The sequence below is a fragment of the Empidonax traillii genome, unplaced genomic scaffold, assembly GCF_003031625.1.
Source record: "Empidonax traillii isolate 1590-97213 ecotype Southwest subspecies unplaced genomic scaffold, ASM303162v1 scaffold1240:size150306, whole genome shotgun sequence".
NCBI classification, from domain to species: Eukaryota; Metazoa; Chordata; class Aves; order Passeriformes; family Tyrannidae; genus Empidonax; species Empidonax traillii.
Window position 1 is genome coordinate 61818 of NW_020956433.1, and position 19038 is coordinate 80855.

Below are 19038 nucleotides of genomic sequence, written 5' to 3' on the forward strand. Positions count from 1 at the left end.
TGGCAGCGAGGTCCTCAGGACGTAGATGGATTGCCTTACAGGGCTAATGAGCTCCATCTGCCCGGGGAGTGTCCTAACCAGGAATCGAACCCAGATCTCAGCGTTGACAACGCTGTGGTTTAGCCACTGCACCACCAGGGACACTCATTTCTGAATATTGATGTAGCCAAAATACCCCTCTCGTTAACCACAATAAGGACACTTGCTTGAAGTGTTCAAGTCTGAAAAGATAAACTTTGCCATTTTTACTGCAGAACTGAGTTGTGTCTGTGCTTCTTGCCCCGTATTTTAAGACTTGCTTGTGTGGTAATTCATGCCTCTCCAACTTTCTTATGAAATAATGTCACATTATCTATTTTTCTAGCCTAGCTGCAAAACCCCACTGTTTGAGTGAACACCTGGGAGCAGCTGAGGAATTAAGATTAAATTTTTATTTCTTTAGAGCGTATGGAGAGTGGAAGACTGATTTGATATGTGCATTTAACTTGCAAGTAGGAGAATGATTTCTGGTTATCATTAAGAAAAGTTAGAAAGCAGCTGGGAGAAAAGAACTGAAGCCCATGAGCTCTGTCTTTTCCCCCTCCCCTTTCTTGTTTTTCTTTTTCTCCTTTATATGCTCTCAGGATGCACCAGAAGAACAGCTCCTGAATTTGTCCATCATATACACCATTGGATATGCTCTTTCCTTCTCTGCCCTTGTAATAGCAACTGCCATTCTTCTTGGATTCAGGTAACTGGCGAAGCTTTGAAGAGAGTGGAATAAAGGTTCTATGTTTTTCTGTATGAATGTGTCAGACTTTGACAGAAACTTTTGATTATTTTTTCTTTCCTTCCATCACCTCATCATTTCTCTATCTTTTGTCAATTCTGTGTTCCTTTCTAAAATAATTTCTTCTCAAAATGCAAGTAAAACTGCCGAATTTTTGCAGTTTCCTGTATGAATATGTGGAACAGATACTTTCTGTCAATTGGAATATTTTGTTGTGACAATTTTTATTTCAATGAAATTTCCACTGGAAGAGGTGGTAAAAGAGAGAGATGCCAGCATTCCTTCATGGTGTCACCTTGCAGATGAGGCACAAGTCTGACATGGGCAAAGACATTTAGGAGAGAAATTTTCGTCTTGCCTTGCTTGGAGTTACACAGAGCATAAATCTCAGTCTGGCCGATTTCCCAGCCCTCACGTGCAAGGTGTGCAGACAGGGATTTTTCAAACAATTTTTCTCTTTGGAGAACTTTTAGAAATTCTTACTTCTTTTGCAATGTAAAAGAGAACCTAATTTTGAAACTTGAAAAGTTTATGTGAAATAAATTGCTGTCACCTGGCCATATGGATGAGTTCATCCAGGTTTGCACCTACAAATTCTGTGGAGTGCATTGAGAGACTCTTGGTTGCACATGCCCATGATACGCTGTGTATGTTTGGTTAAAAAAATCAAAAAAAAAACCCAAACAAACCAAAACACAACTTTGGACTCCAAGAGAGATCTCTTTGTTTCCTCTGTAAATGCAAGAGATATCTTGATTCCAGCCAGACTGTCCTGTGGCTTGGGGATGCTGAGCATAGGAGACTGATATTTAGAAAACACAAAGATGTTATCCTGCTCTGTTGCGGGAATGAAGTCCCTCTGCCACAAAACCCTGTTCCTTGCTGCTGTACATAACCAGGTCCTGTCTTACATGCTGATGAGGCTGCTTCTCCTAAAAGGTAGAGTTTTCCATCTCCTGCTACTCTTATTTGAAATCAGGTCAGGAACCTTCAGTGCTCTGATCCTTAAGAAACTTTCTTTTCTGACTAAAAAGTTACCATTTCCCGTTATTGATCATTTGCTGTGGTGTCTGCACTCTACATTTAGGAAGGCACTCCCTTTCCTTTTCTCCCTCCTGTGTGTTTATACCCCTTATGTATTTAAAAAGGTCACTCATGCCTTTTAACTTCTAATTTCCAAAACTGAAATGATGCAAGCCTTCTAATATTGTACCTTTTAGCACTGTGTTATCCATCCTTCTTGCAGTGGAGAAGCATAGGCAAGCAATCTCAAGGAAGTTTTAAAGGGACTGCGGAAATGCAGAGACACGCTCACCCACTGTGAATGCCATGTGATAATTATGAATTGTACGTTTCTACCTGTGCAACTTTGGGACCCATCTGACAAAACACCAGATGGTCTTCAAGTCTCCAAATGTCTCCCAGGATGAGTGTTTTCTCCTCATTTCACCTATCAATGACACTTTTTGAGTAATCTTAGCAGCCCAAATGTAAAGGTCACAGAGCACAACCATATACTTTTTGAAGGAAGGAAGAAAGGATGTGCATGTTTTCTGGCAGGGAACAAAGAGCAAGTTTGTCACCAAGGACTGGTAGGAGAGAGGGAATTTTGATGCCCTGACTTTTGTGAGGCCATGCTTTAGCAATTTTTCCTTCAGCTGTGATGCAGGGACTGGAGAAGTGTACAAGAGTGTGTGATTCTTATTCTGGAAATGAGGTTCCAGAGATGTTAAAAGGGCCAAGAGTCTTGTTAAAACTATGCCATCAATCCATTTTGTGCTTCCCTGTCTAAATTGTCTATCAGGAGACAGTTTGGTCCTGAATCTCATGAAATACATGAGACCTACTCCTATGCAAATTATTCTGACTGGAATTTCTGCCTGTGGCCTCTCCCTGGAGCTGTGCAGCCTCAAGAAATGGGAATTGAAATCTAGTTCAATGACACTTGAATGCTGATGGGCCTTTTTAAGTTCTTAGATTACAAAATAACCTTCATAATTGTCTTTAATGAGGATATAGCAGAAGAAACTATTTCTTTAGAGTCCTATTTTGCATCTTCCAAAAGAAATGGAAGAAAAATCTGTAATTTCAGTGGTATAAGCTGAATTAGGCCCATAACGTCATGACTGAAACAATTTGAATAACTTGCGTTGCCTGTAGCAGAAATACTCAGTAACTATTTGCAACCTATTTTCTTCAATTGCCTATTTTACATAATTTTTTCAAGCAGATTGAAATGTGTAGCAGTTCTGAAGGGTAGCAACAAATGAATTTTGAGTTAAAGGAAAATAAATATTTATAATAGGTAAGTTTTGAAATAAGGTGCAACTTAAAAGTGATTAAAAAATTCCATTACAACTATGAAAAAAATTATTCTTCTTCTTCAGTTCAAAGCCTCTAACTTTCAGACCTAGTCAATTTTTTTACCAAAATTTATAGAGCTGTAAAAAACAGACATTTAAAGTGTAAGTTCACCGAAACTCTTGCTTGAATAATTGCTGATTACCATATGTTTACCCTATCTTTTAGCATTTAAAAAGAGTTTTACCCAGTATAACTTCCTTTGAGCCAAATTGTGTACCCTTGCAGAGCTGGAAGAAAAATGTTTGTGGATAAGGCTGCTAAAACAGCACTCTGCAGTTGGATGCCATTTGCATGACTGCAGTTTCTTTTGCTATCCCTTAATATGCTCTTTTTTGACAAGTAGCAGTTTTATTGTCTTTGCAGCTGACTGCTGAAATTCAAGAGGATTTTTTTCTTTGGTTTTTGTTTGTTTGTTTGTTTTCCATTCTGAAAGCAGAGGTGAAAAGTCTGTTCCTTTTACTTCTACCGAGAATATTTACAATTCCCCCAGGAAGCAATTTGAATGCAGATTTTTCTCTTGTTGTCAAAGTTGTAATTTACAGGTGGATGTTTTTTCATTGTGGGTTTGAGCACAGCCAGAAGCTGCACTGCACCAGTTCCTGAGCTTTGCCAAAGTAAACCTGTGCAGTGACATTGGGGTCAATTTGAAGCAATTAGCTTCAGCATTATGTGAAACTTGACTTTTTTAGTCCTTTCAGATATGTCTTCTGAAAATGACTTAATTGTTACACTTTTTAATCTTTTAAATTTTTTTCCTTAACACATTGGTCTCCTTTCTTTCCCCAAATATTCAGTCTTAGGCCTGAAGTTTCGAATATCTTTTCCTTGCTAGTGATTTCTTCCCAAAGACAGTTTGAAATCCCTACAGTGATTCTCAAGTTATGGGATTTCCTCTGGTACCTTCTGATTCCCTACAGGGCTTGTTATTCCTTCCTATGTGTGATGTTGCAGCTTTTACATAGGTAGTGGATCATGACTAGTTTGGGTTTTTTACAGGCATCTGCATTGCACGAGGAATTACATTCACCTGAACCTCTTCACCTCTTTCATCCTCCGGGCTATATCTGTTTTCATTAAAGATTCAGTGGTGAAGTGGATGTACAGCACAGCCACACAAGAGCACCAGTGGGAAGGACTTATTGCCTTCCAGGTAAGGCCAGACACTGTGGTGGTTCTTAGGATACTGAAGTCATCACTGTGTGTGTCTGCATGAGATCAGATAATTTAATTCTTTAGTTGATGGTGTGGCATGTTTGTCTACCTGTGAGAAGTTTGCCCCCAATGGACAGAGGAAACATGAAGAAATTGCTTTTTATATATATATATATTTATATATATGTATATGTACAAATGCCCATATCTTCTTCTCATGCTGCAGGTTCATTTCTTTCTAGCAGTGACAAGAGGGCTTTGAGCTCCCTAAGCCAGCACCTTTTGTGATAGGACTGTCTGCCTTGTATAATGACCAAATTAACTGGTTGTTCTTAGAGGTCCTTAGTCTCTTGATGACAGGAGAAAAATGTAAGCATCTGATTAAAATGCAAATTTGAAAGTATTTAGAAAAGCTTCAGAGGAACAGGATAATTAAATACTTCTAACTGATGGGAGAGGATATACACCTTTTTTTGTACACACGATGTAAGTGTCCATTCGCAATTGAATTTGGAATACAAAATGTACTTGAATCCTAAAAGAAAGGTATTTTTATTATCTGTATAGTTCTTGTGGTTCTAAAACATGGGTACAGCATTTACTGCTGCTATATAGGGTTGGGGTTGTAAAGGCTAAGTCTTCTGATGCATCCTTAGTACCCATCCTTTTCTAACACTGCCTAAGGCTTAAGCGCTTATACCACATAGTGAACCTTCTATGATGGTTGTTTTTTTTTCTCATCTGCAGTGTGTCAATTGCCAGAAAATAACATTGTAATACACATCTCAAATGGTTTGGAAATGTTCATATTGGATTGCCAGTAATTTCCTCTTCCAAAAAGCCTAGGCTTTATTCTTGTACAGACTGCTTATTCAATAGTGGTTTCATCAGATCTGATGGATATTTTAATTAAGTAATCAGGTTTCATGCTTAACTAAGGCCCTGCTGACCATCTCTGTAATTTGCCAACTATGAGAGATTTTGCTCTTAAATGTGGTGCACTGGGCAATATTGCTATTCTGTTAAAAAATCCCTGCTTTGGGAAATAGTCAACAGTATGGCATCCACGGTTTGCTCTTTAATAGAGAAATTCTCAACTGCAGATTAGAGTATCTGGGGAAATGTAAAGATTCACTGACAGCATTTGATATAGTACCTTTCACTTGTTCTTTTTATCTTTGTGTCATGCTTTTCAAGATGTAATCTGTTGCTTATTGAGATACAATCTATTGCTTATTATTCTAAATGCAGAATGTGTACTTTTTGGTTTTTAAAGGAGGAATGTTGTTAAAAGCATCTGTCTGCTGCGTATAGCACCCATTACTGGCTTCTGTCCCTTCAGTACTCAAACGTGATTAGTTTAGCAGGCATTTTTTTGTGGATTAGAAGTAGGAGAGAGAACCAGTTTTTTATGTTAGTATCTACTCTTGGCCCCTGTTGCATTCATCTGGGCTGTGCTTTCTTCTCTCACAGGAATCGCTCAGCTGCCGGTTGGTCTTTGTGATGATGCAGTATTGTGTGGCTGCAAACTACTACTGGTTGCTGGTGGAAGGCATGTACCTTTACACGCTGCTGGTACTTTCAGTCTTCTCTGAGCAAAGGATTTTTCGGCTTTACCTCTGCATTGGCTGGGGTAAGTTGATTTGTCTGCTTGTGGCTGCACTGGCAGATGGTATAACGGGGAAAACTGTGTGTCTACCCTCGTGCTGCCCAGTTCAAGTCCTGCACTCCGCATTCCCTTTTTGTTCCCAATCCCTTACCTTTTTTGAGCTGGAGGGTGCTGGGCTGTCACAGCTCCTGGATGCTCACGGAGTAGAAGCTGTGGGTTCATAACGCAGGGGCTGTGTGACACCACAGAAACTCCACAGACCAGTGGCAGGCACATGGCACTTTTTCTGCAAGTCATCAGCTTCCCAGTACAAATTACATGTCAGTGGTTCCACGTGGGTGTGGACTTTTCTGAACTGCTCTGTTTCATCTCCTGAAAATTTTTCATTGCATTTAAAGATGTATTAACTACTTGTGGTGCAAAATAGCAATGATGCCTTGCATCTGGGTGAGGATAACAGTAGAGAAATGGTGGCAGCGTTAGCAGGGGGATGCAAAGGGGCCAGTGAACAAGGAGCTGCTGGCAGTGAATTGTCAGGTTGATTAAGTGGGCAGAGCAGGTCCAATTGGGATTTTTGGGGAAAAAAAAGGTCAGGATGTATGTGCCATGGGCATGTGTGTGCTTGAAATCAAGGATTGTGATGCCTTGAAATCAGTTGGTTGAGCAAGGGCCACCTTGTGTAGAAATGCTAAAGCTTTGATTCTTTCACTTTCCAATTCACCTGAAAATACATTAGAGTTCAGGATTCATCCTATTTTTGGAATGATCATTTATGGGTTTTTATTGCATTTTCTCCCTCTTCTCTACCCTCCCCTTTTGGTGGAATCATGCCACTTTTGGAAAGCTGAGAGTAAATCCAAGTAAATACTGCAAGTGCTTTCACAGAAGCTAGTCTGAGCATTTAAATTGCTTTGCCTCTTCTTTTCTCTCCATAGATCTCAACTGTGAATATTTTAACAAATTAGTTCCCGGGTAAAATGCGTATAAATGGGTTATTGTGAATTACCCCATTCTACTGAACAGTGATATATGAGGAACAAAGGCTTTCTGGCATACTGATGGGAATAAATAAATGCAAATAATAGCGGTTTCCTGCTGGAAAGTTTTAGTTGAAATTCTGTATCTTCCATATTCTTTTATTTAGGGCATGCAGCGAAAGCAACACCATTTCGTATAACATTTGAACTATATATGTTTTAATCATACCCTCAATTTAATTAAAAGAAAAGGCGGGGGGAGCTATCCTGAAGCACTGACTGAGGTCATGAAAGGAAATGGAAAAGAAATTAGAACTAAATTATATCTAGTCAAATCCCGAGGGGATTATGGTGTTCTATAAGAAAGGGATAGGCTGGTTTTGGTCTGAATCACTTCTATTTGGAGTTTGTCTCCTGCAAAAGCAGAAGACAGAAACAGAAGATGTTATTTTGGTTTTTTTCTTCCTTTACAATGGCAGTTTTGCTACTGTATATTGAATTTCTGGATGAGTTTGTGGAAATGAGCAGCAGGGTCAGAACTTGGCACTGGATATATGGGCTTCATCCAAGCTTCCCAGAAAGGTCTGTCCATGCCATTCAATCCTCATCTGTACAGTTTCTTGCTATTCCAGATGTGTCTGCATGTGCAAACCTTGCCAATAATTCTCTACCTTTAAATGCAGAAGCATCTGCTGATTCAGTGCTCCTGGATTAGTTATACCAGATAACAGTTTCACCTCTAACCAAGGGAAAGATACAAAGATTTTTCCCCCCTCTTTCTGCTTCTTCACTGGTGATTCCATTTTTTGGGTGGTCAAGTCCCTCACTGGGTGACTTTCTACTGTATGCAATGCTCAGAAGTTTTTTATTCAGTTTTTTTTTTTTTAGCAGCATGATAGACTCAGCATAATGCTGAGGCTTCAGAGAGATAATAAGTTCCTGTTTGAGCTAAGAGTGTCCTGCTCTTTTAAATAGTTTATCAATTATAAAATAAAGCCAGAACAAAAAAAATATTTATGAGATTGTCAGAGCTGATTTGATACCCCAATCCTTTGTCCAACTAATGAATTGTCCTCTTACAGGGTAATTTTTTTAACCTGTTCATTAGTCATCATTTGATACATATTTATGTATAAAAATTTCATATGTGTATTGTTTAAAAACACCGTGGGTGTTAGTCACTTCATGTTGTTATTTCTTCTAATTATAACTGTGATCACTCTCAGACCACACCAAAATCTGTTCTCCTGAAGTGCAGAGTACTGGGGTTGGTGTGCACCCTTCTTACTTCCTTCAAGGGATCTTGAATTTCACCATTTTATGGTCACTGCAGCCAAGGCTGCCCTTGAGCCTCACATTCCCCACCTGCTCCTCCTTGTTGGTGAGAACAAGGTCCAGCATAGCACCTTTCCTCATCGGCTCCTTTGTCACTTGGAGAAGGAAATTATCACCAAGGCATACCAGGAACCTCCTGGATTGCTTTTGTGCCCTGGTGTGTTTTCCCTCCAACAGATATGGGAGTGGCTGAAGTCCCCTGTGAGGACCAGGGCTTGTGAATGTGAGGCTGCTCCTGTCTGTCTATAGAGGACCTCATCTGCTTGGACTTCCAGGTTGGTGGCTGGCAGCAGACCCCCACTGTGTCACCTGTCTATGCCCTGCCTTTCATCCTGACTCATAAGACGCCGGTCAGGTCCTTATCCATCCCCCAGTGGAGCTCCATACACTCCAGCTCTCACTGACATAGATGGCAACATACCCTCCTGCCTGGACTTCCTTAGGAGCCTGTGTCCTTCTGTTCCAACACTCCAGTCAGGAGCCATCCCACCATGGCTCTGTGATGGCAGTAAGATCATAGCCCTGCAGGTGTGCACACATCTCTGATTCCTCCTGTTCATGCCTCATGCTATGTGTGTTTGCATACAGGCATTTCAGTTGTGTCCCTGATGACTCGGAGTTAATGTCTGGAGTGGCTGATGTTTCTTCATGCTGCTTTTCAGCTACTTTTCTGCTGACCAGTAATCCCTCCAGGCTCTGGGCCTCATCATCTATTGCTGGCACTGGCATCAAATTGGTAGGAGTAGGATGGATTGAGGATCCCCTTCCCCAGCAACTTTAGTTTAAAGTCCTCTTCACCAGCTTGGCAAGCCTATGACTTAGATTCTCTTTCCCTTCTCTATCCAATGGACACCATCAGTCCACAGTAGACCGGTTGTTCCAAGATATTCCAAATATATTTTTGCTATATGATCTTTTCAGTAAATTCTAAGTCAGTTATTAGGCAGTAGTCCATTTATTATCAGTTCAAATGAGTAATTATTCTTTGCTGTTGAAGTGTTCACAAAGGGATAAGTCTGTTTATCTTGTGTTATTGTACTTTGCAAAACCTAGAAAAGTTATAAAATCTTGATAGTCTTCTGGAAACTAATGCAGTTTTATAAATTGGGAGTCATTTATATCAACATCATGTGTATTGATAGGATTCTATAAACTTTCCCTATTACTTGTGAGGTAACTGTATTCCTAATGGCCACTTCCTTGCTGAGATTTTGTGCCATACTAGGCTTTGAGATGGCATTTGAAAAAAATGAAATTTATCCTATTTGATTTAATGTGGAATATGTCTTGCTTATGCCTTCTATTTCTCTGTATAAGCTGACTTTCATACATTTGTGTCAACCTTAATTTCCACATATCTTACTGCAAAAACAATGGTTTATGCCATTTTCAAGGCTGATGGAGGTAAAAAAAGGCAGAAACACTAACAGCATCAAACCCCAAAATTTTTGATAGACTAGTAGAAGAGCAGGTAGACGAGTTATTTCCTTCAGTCTGGGGGTCAGCACCACAGCAGCTAAAACGGATGTTGATTTACATAGTCATTATCACTTGCAGAAAAAAAGATCTGTTACTATACACTGCTGGTACCTGGTGCTTCCTTCCTGTGGCATAAGAGAAATCCTTGCCCATGGATCTCACCTTCTAGAGAGAATAAAAAACATCTGTAGAAGAGGGAAGGGAAAAACTCAACCTAACTACGGAGACCAAGATGTTTACTTTTTGTTTTGTTTGTTTCTTGGGATGTGCACAATGCTCTGAATCAGGTTGTCCAGGACACCAACATGGTGTTCACAGCATCCGAGCCCAAGGGAATAGCTGCCAAGCCTGGCGTTGACTTCAAACTAACAGTAGTCTCTGGAGAAGAGCAGTTTATACTGTAATGCTGCTGTATCAGAAGCTTTTAGTGGGAAAAGGACCTGTTCACATTTAGGAGTAGGGAGGAGGGAAGAATGGGGAAAAATAGAAATATCACATAGTGACTGTGTGTGACATCCAGACAGGAAGAACAACAGGAGACCATTTTCAGCACTAAAGGTTAAGAAGAAAATGCTAATAAAAAGCTAAATATTCTCTGAGCTTCTATGGCAATTTTACACCCAGCTGCTCTTGCATCAGGGAAGTTGCCATAAAAAATAAATAATCCATTTCCTTCCAAGCCTTGGCAATCCAAACTTGCTCTAAGGAAGAATACTTTAAGGGAATGAAGCTGTCAAAAGCAGGAAGCCTCTCTAGGGCATCAAAATCTACATTCTGATTGCAAGGAAGATCCTACTGGAACTGAGGCAGTAAGAAACCTTCTTTCAGAAGGCCAGTATGAACTCAATGTAGCAACAGGATGCATTCATTGCACTGACCACTTCTCTTCTGTATTCAAATGAAAATGGTGTTTCAAACGAGGATATGAAAATAGGTTTTGTATCCAGACTGATCTTGGTAGGAAATGCATGTCAGAAGTTCCTCTTAATTCTCTTCACTCTTTGTCTTCTAGAATAAAGCCTTCCATTCTTTTCATTTCTTAGAAGTAAAAAATGTTTCATCTTTTCTTCTCACATCATCAGTGCTTTTACTCCTTCTACATCTACTCATATTTATTTATCAGTTCTTTCGGTTCCTCATCTCAACGTTCATGCATTCACACATCAAGCAGTTGATTCAAGTCAGAGCATCCCGGATGCTTTCTGAGAGAAAGAGGACTGAAATTGTTCTGGCAGCAGTAGTGTCCTTCTGGTTTGTGTGCCTAATTGTCTTGGAGGTTGAACTTAGCACACATGGAAACCAGTGATGTCAGGTTACAGATTAAATACAGTCTTAAAATGCTATATTCAGAATATGTCCTCGTTTAAGGGTCTTAGCAGGATGGCAGTGCTCTGGTCCTACAGGTTCACTTCAGGAAGAATCTCTAATCAGCACATGAGGATGAGGGGAGCCTCTCTTGCTCCTAATGTATCTTTCCTGAATTTGCCTTTATGGGAAGTGTATACAGGGCAAAGCTACAAATACAGTGTGTCTGTAAGAATGAAAACTTGCTTGCACGTGGAGGTAAGGGAAAGAAGATGGCATGGAATAGCACCACCTGGTGACACCTTTCATGGTAACTGGGACTTTGTGCATTCCAGAACAAACCTGAGCTTTTCTGTTCCGTTACCAAAATATCTTAGACCCATTAAATGAAGAGATCGATTACTACATGCTGCCATCAGGACATGGTAACTTCCATTAGCAGCTCCACGAATTTCTTGCCCCTCTGCTAATTCAGGACAGTGGAGCATTCTGAAAATGTCAACCTGTGCAGATTTTCTTACAGTTTTCTTTTCCTACCTGCCCCATCCTTTTGTCATTCTGGAAAATGCCTGGTTTTCCAACTTTTTTTTCTTACTATGCAGACACCTGACCAGGTGTAGAATATATAAGCTAGAGTGAAACTAAAAGAGTTCAGCTGCTTATTTGTGCGGTGGGGTGTTAAGGTGTTGATTTGGCAGTTCCATTACTTTCTCATCATCCATAATATATATTATTATTGCAGCCTATAATTCAGATGCCCAGTCATTTGAAGTTGAACTGTATTAGCTGAACTGTCAGCAGGCTTATTTCCTAGTACACTTGACAGATTTCATAATCACCATGTAGTATTCAAAGATTTTGGGTCAGCTATCAGCCTGCAACAATTAACATCGCAGAAGCAATTATGAGCAGGCTGTTGTAATTTCTGGCATCTTCAACAGTGATGCAGTACAGAAAAAAGTAGACATTGACCATTTCCAGAATTCGAGACCTGTCTCTGGTCAGTTAATCTAGGAAAAGATCATTCTCAGAGCTTTCTGTGTGATAAAAAGCAAAACCAGAAGGAGTTCAGCCTATATCTTTATTAAGTGCATCCTATAAATGAGTACAATTTTTTTTCTTGGATATCTGATATTCTCTGAATAGCAGCAGCAAGAGGAAGAAGTGTAGGACTGAAACTCAAATGCCCCAAAAGGCGTGAGTGTTGGGAGCCCAGTGGAATACACCACTGATTCTGTTAATGAAATATAGTCATCTGTAGTATTTATTCAAAGAGTTGTATGCAGTTTACTTCCACTCCCTGTTCAAACCAGACAGAAGTCTCTTGATTGAGTGAAGTAACCAGAATAATATGTGAGCTTGTGCCAGTTAATGCAGGGTAATTAGGTGTCGAAATTGTTAATTAATCTTTGGAGAGTCTCAGTGATCCTTGAATAGTACAGCTATTGCAGAGATGCTTTAAACTTTGCCCTCTTGCTGTTATGAAAGACTTCTACAGGCTTGAAGTGAATTAGGGAATATTTTTGAGTCAGTCTTCTCTTTAGATCTTCACAAGGGCTTTGTAAAACTGGATGCATTCCCATCTGCTGAGAGTGTGTCCCAGGTGGTTTTCAGAGCCACCCATTTCTCAAGACAAGGCTTTGTGAATTTGGTAGATGTCAAGGGGTATCCAGAAGATGGAGATATCCACAAATCACTTGATGTGTCAAATGATATATCCACTGACATACAGCCTTTGTGCTCTCTGTGTTTGTGTCTTATCCTGTAACTTTCACATTAAGATGTCTTAATTCTCAGCAAAGTCAAGAAAGGAATAATTCAAACTATAATTCATTTCTGTGAATCAAAGGCTTATTTGGTTTGGAAGTGATTTGCAATGAACCTGTTCTTAGTCCCTTTATGCCACTATGAAAACAGCACAGAGTTCTTAGAAACTTTGCTCCCATAATATTGTGTATTCTCAGTGTCAGGTATATTCATGGAACATGTTCAACCACTTGCCCAAATAATCTCTACTCAACTCATTATCTTTGCTATTATTCTAATTATTAGTAATTTTTTTTTCTTGCTGCTCTTTATTCTCTCCATTTTTAACTGATTAAGGGGAATACTTTTCTTCTGTGTCTGTAGTATTTAGCTGTTCTGAGAATAGAGATAGTCTAGAGTGCAAGAGAGAAGGGTTTTTTACTTATAATACCCACTACAGATAACAGCTTGAGATATTCAGACTGCAGGTGATGACCAATTTCTCTGTGGCTTTTGTTGCCAGGAACTGTGTGTTTGCCCTGTGCAGCACTTACTGCTGTACCCCGATTTTTTAAGAATGCAATTACAAAGTACAGTAAATGTTGCCCTTTCCATACAATGTACACGCAGCATGAAATACTGACCAAGGAGGTACTCAGTGGAATTAGACCATCTTGATCCATCCCTAGGCAGAAATACCTCATCCTGCTCTTTCAGTCTCAACCTGCTTTCCTTCCTTGTGTGCTTTTTTTTGGCATTCCCTGTTCTGAGTATTGGTTGGTAGATGCACTTTTAAATTATTTTTCATGACATAGGCATTTCATAAATGGAAGATATTCATTTGAGAGCCTTTGACACTATAAAGCAGGTAATGTCTGCCAGCTTGTTGGGCTTGTCTCTCTTCCCTTTACACCCCAGATAAATTGACCAACTGTGGCACATGCACTGTCAGAGGTAAGGGTAGGGCCAAGCCTCTTCTCAAAGCAAGGTGCTGTCTTTGCTGCAGCCACTCAAGCCCAATCCAGTCCTGCAGCCCAAACTTGGGACTTCTCTGTGGGGAAGGCCCGAGCAAACTTGCTAGGTGTGCCCACACTCCTTCTGCTGTTGGGGATATGTGGGCTGGGGTGTGCTCCAGCCCTGATGCCAATAGATAGCCTGAGCTTGGTGCTGCCTGAATGCAGGGTAGGTGACCCACAGGCAGAAATTTGGAGGCAAAGGTCAGGGTCAGAGCACACTCCTCTCTCATGTGAGTACAGAGGCTACTAGAGCTTCCAAAGCTGATTCCCTTGGCCACTCCGGGAAACTCTTCTGTTCCGTAGAAGAGGTGATATGTGCCAAGTATGGGGGCAGTTCTGTTGTTGTTCATTTTTCATGCCTATTGGGCACTAGGAGAAAGACCAGGAAAAAATGAGTTGTATCTATTAGTTACTTGTAGGTTAAATACCTCCTCCCACTGTTGATGGCCATCTGTGCCGGATAGGAGCTGCAACCCTGCCACCAGTTAATCATGTTGCTCTTCATTATGGTGTTTGTATGGGGGGGGGTGGTGGTGTTGTCCTCCTCTCTGCTTTTCCCATTCTCAGTGTCAGTGTCAACCTTGTCTCCTCTCTTCCCAGGTGTGCCAATGCTGTTTGTTATCCTCTGGGGAACTGTCAAGTACCTTTATGAAGATGAAGGGTTGGTTTAGTTCTGATTTTTTCTAGCTATCTCATTTGTGCTGTATGTGTGCACCAGCAGGTCATTGTTTGCTTTCTGTTCGGTGTGGTTTGCTTTGGCAATGTGCTGAAACCTCACATAATTGCTTCTGTTTTGTCTGAAAGTCTTGCATAACATTTCAGAAAGGAGCATATGTTCTTTTCTGATGAAAATTTTCTGCATGTCTGAATGAATCTATCCTTTTGCAGGTCAAGGAAAGGTATGTTTTGTTTTTCTGTAGTTACAGTATCAACAGTAGAAGTCATCATACCAACCAAGACCACTCCTGATGCTGTGCCTTTGGCAGTAGCCTTTACAGTTATGGTTCAGAGGGAGGCAACAACCTCCCACAGGATTCTGCCTGCGATTTGTAGTGGTTAGCTTATGCCTAGCAGCAGGGTTGTGATTGCCTGCTCTTATTTAAGCTTCCATTACTTAGATTTTCTTAAAACAAATGCACATTCTCTGTCTGCTTACGTTAGTTTGCTGAAGTCAACTATGTCATGCAGAAGACTGCTGTAAAACACAGAATACTTTTCATCTGTTTTTACCATAATGGCTGTTCTGAAAAAATTACCTTTTTATATGCTTTATGTACCAAATTGCATTGTAGGCATTTGTAGCATTTGCTGAGGTTTTTAAAAGTAAAAATTTTTAAAAAAAGGGAGGAAAGTGGTTTCCTCTTTTTAGTGGCAGTGGCTGCCTGGAAATATTTGGATAGCTGTCTTTATGATGAAATAATTAAATGTATGCTATTTCATTTTTATTATAAATTTACTATTTAATGGGTTTTTTTCTTACTTAGTTTCCAAACTACGTAAGCAAACTTTTGTAGAAGGTCCTTTTTTTTCCCCTTTTTTTTAATTTTTCTTTTTTTTTTCCTTTTCCTTTTTTTCTTCCTTTTTTTTCTTCTTATTTCCCCCCAGACATAATCCTTGCTGGAGGGATGATGCAGTGTGAAAATTCAATGTACTCAGACCCACCCCCAGACTGTTTTGTGGTGTTTGTTAGTATTAAGAACCAGCTCTTTTTTTAGTGTTCTTCATAGTACTGAACCAGTGCAATCAAAGCTGCCTTTTCTGGCTTAAGCAATGTTAGGATTTTCTGACTTTCCTTTTCAAGGTTGACTTGACATTATTCTGTGGCTGTACTGATGTATTGCAAGTTTTGTGGAAATTATCAGAATAGGTATAGAGACCATGCAGCCTCTGAGCAGGCAGCATTCCATGGACATATCTTGCCATTGATGTAGAAAATGTATTCAAAGTGCCCATACTGAGCCTCCTACATTATGCGGTGCTCAGAGCTGATTTATGCTTTCTATTAGGGAAAACTGTCACTCACTGCCCTCAGCGGACCTTAAAAGGGGCAATCTTGCACCTTATTGAATTTTCTAAATCTTGTCTAAATATTTGTAAAATACAGCAATAAATAACCATGTGCAGCAGCTGCTCTGAAAGGCAGGATTTCTGTGCCTTGGGCAGGCATTTGTTGGAGCAGCCAGGGATATCCTTCATGCTGTTTGCCATAGCGCTGTCACTGTGGATGTGCAGCAGGCTGTAAATTTCATTTGTGATTTAACTATTTGCCTGGCTATGAAGAGTAACTGGAAGTAAATGTAGTCAGGGCTGGGAATTTGAGGCAGTCTTGTGAACGTAGCCGTTTGAATGAAGGACCAAAGTCTTCAAGACTTACTTGCACACTGGCTTCTTCTTTCCTTACATGTGCAGCTATAAACTCCTCTAGAAAGCAATTAATGTTTTAAAAGTGAGCTATTGAAAAATACTTTGTCTAGTTCAGAAATAAAATTAAAAGCAAGCTGCTGTTCTTAGTTATTAGACTGTGCCTAAAAAGCTGATACTTACACATTTTTGTTCCCGTCTGCAATAAAGTATGAGAGGAAAACAGCCAGCCTACAATCCCGTTTTAAAAATGGAGCCATTCAGCTCTAACTCTTCAAGGTAAAAATTTAATGTTTTCACTTTTAGAAAAAGACTACAGGATTGGTAAGCAAAAGCAGAAACTTCCCAGTAGCATTTGTTTCACTGGACAAATTCTCCACTCATGGCTCTGAGGCTATTAGTTGCCAAGCATCTTCTGAGTGGTGCTGAGCAAACTCCAGGGATAGATCCCAAACACAGTAGATGTTGGTGCATTTACCAGTGTGACAATCACAGAAAGAACAAATGGACAAGAAATCATGGACAGATATACCAGTTTTATTTTCTGGACACTTTAATAGCCATGACACTATAATTGACCTGTAGTGGTGTTTTTATTGCACACATTTGTATAACTTTAAAAGTAGCTGAAACTGCTATGTGCCACAGGAAGCAAATTAACTCACACAGAAATGTAGCAAAGTTAATGTAAAGAATTGTTTCTCAGTGTCTGTTATTATAAAGAAATTTTTAAATTGCCTTTGCATCTATTGCAGCTAGTGAGAAAATTAGAACTCCCACTTCCAGACATGCCTATTATCCCATCGATTTTGAGAGGTTCAAATAAAATTAATTTCAAAGGCTCCATGAAGCTGGTTCCCAGTCACACATACCAATTAAGTTCTTCTGTTACTCAGATTCCAGCTCAGGCATGCTGACTTCACACAGTGTGTACACCTGTTTTCTCCAGTATCTAAAATACAATTGAGCTGGAGGTTGTAGAGCAGCTGGTGGCAATAATACACTTGTTATATGCATTAAAGTGAAATTGAAAGAAAAATGAAGTCCTGGGACCTTCTCAGACTTGCATTACCTGCAAGGGAATGTGGAATTTCCACAGCCAAGCTGCTACACTTTCCTCTCTGGTCTGTGAGCAGGTGTGGGTAGCATGGATCCTTCCCACATACTGCATGGTTTGCTCTGTTTTCTTTCCTCTTAGACTGTCCCACTACAAGGCTGGGAGGGTTTAATCTCCATCACCATCACCCAAGCTGAAGTTTCCTAGGTCTGTCAAAAAATCTTAAGGAGAATCGTGCTTATGTATGCTTTGGTGAGAGATGAGACTTGGAGAGGAAGAGAAACTTGTTTTGTGAAGGAAACTATGTTTTCTGGAGTGCTGTTTTCTAGTTTACGTTTCGCAGCCTGTGTAGCGCAGAAACTTGCTGGCTTTACTGGTGACTGTTGCTTTTGAGTAATGCTGAGCAATATGGCAGGAGGCTAACAAAGTTATTTCATAGAAATATTAAGAATGCTGTCATTGCAGCAACAAGTGAGCACTGCCCTAACACATGGGCCATTGAGAACAGATGTGGCCCATCAGACAGTCGGTGGCGGTCACTGGCTGTGGCCAGAGCAGGGCCAAAAAGAACTAGATGTGCAAACCCCTCTGTGTAAGGTTCACTTCAAACCAGCAATCCCAAACTGTGGCTGTCAGGCATCACTTTTCTTGTCATCGTTCTCCAGTATTGCTCAAGGAGACAGGAATCTAAAAAGCTAAAATGAGACTCATGGGGGAAATTAAGTATTATATTGCCTGCAGCATGCTGCTTACTTGGCAGAGGGCTCAAGTCAACAAAAAGTTAGGAACTGGTGCTCCCATCTTTGATTTTACTTGTTTATAATTTTTAAAACTCCCTTTGGGCCAGAAACCCTGTGCATATGCGCTGAAGGAACTAGAGTTTGCTGCCTCAGTTGCTTTCTCCTGGCTGAAATTAGTAGGTTCTTTATGAAAATAAGGACAAATAAATGTAGTGCGGAAAGAGGAGGCTAGGAACCACACAGGAAAGATCTGATTCAAACAGATTCCCCTCTCCCTCGCTTCTCCTTTCAGCCATATGACAAATTTGACCTTGGTTTTAATGGAATAAATCTTCACAATTAATGGATGATAATTCATAGCAAATTATGGAGGAGAGCTAGCCATTAGTGGGCAAGAAAGGCCGGTGAGTAGTATCCAGTTGGATTAGGATAGCTGTAATAGTACAGAGCATTCAGTGTTTCTGAGAAGCAACTGCCTCTGTTTCCATGTCAGCATGATGTGCTTTCCTAGTATCTAGTCCTTAATATTGTTTTCCATCTGTATTGCTGTGGCAGAAAGAAAAGCAGGGGATTTTAGTAATGTACTGAAACTTTTCCATCTTGTCTCCTTTTTGTCGTCTTCCTAGTTGCTGGACCAGAAACTATAACATGAATTACTGGTTGATCATCAGACTGCCCATTCTCATTGCCATTGGGGTGAGTATGAAGCGTGTGCTGCGAGCTGGCAGATTTCCATGAGAACAGGACGTGACATAGTGCAAAGATGCACACATGGCCCTTGTGCACGTCCAAAGGCTAATAACCTTTGAGGCTACTGGCATTTTCATTCAGAAACGTGATTTTATGAAACCAAATTGGTTTCTATCACTGGAATTCCAGACTAGCCTTTTGTTTGTTTAATTTGGCCACATGCTCTCATGTTGTAGTGGCAGGAAATGATAACAAAACAGCATGCTGCAGCAATCCAGTTAATTCCCCAGTGAACAGAAAAATGTGGCAGATAGTACAGGGAGGGTGGAGACAATATTTCAGGTACTGCATTGTGAAAGAGCCACAAAATGTGTGGCATTGTGTAGAAATGCCATGTTCTGCAGCCACAATATTGTGTCAGTCTCAGATCTCCAGACA

At 40.2% G+C, this 19038-nt stretch overlaps 1 protein-coding gene across 2 annotated transcripts in view; it reads left to right on the forward strand.

Annotated features, from left to right (window-relative positions):
• Positions 1–19038, forward strand: part of GLP1R (glucagon like peptide 1 receptor) — an 88188-nt gene that overhangs the window by 57757 nt on the left and 11393 nt on the right. For both annotated transcript variants that reach the window (XM_027906031.1, XM_027906032.1), the window contains 5 exons: positions 624–730; positions 4130–4283; positions 5759–5918; positions 14353–14413; positions 18537–18606. In XM_027906031.1, coding sequence (XP_027761832.1) covers positions 624–730; positions 4130–4283; positions 5759–5918; positions 14353–14413; positions 18537–18606 — 552 coding nt within the window. The remainder of the gene's footprint in view (positions 1–623; positions 731–4129; positions 4284–5758; positions 5919–14352; positions 14414–18536; positions 18607–19038) is intronic.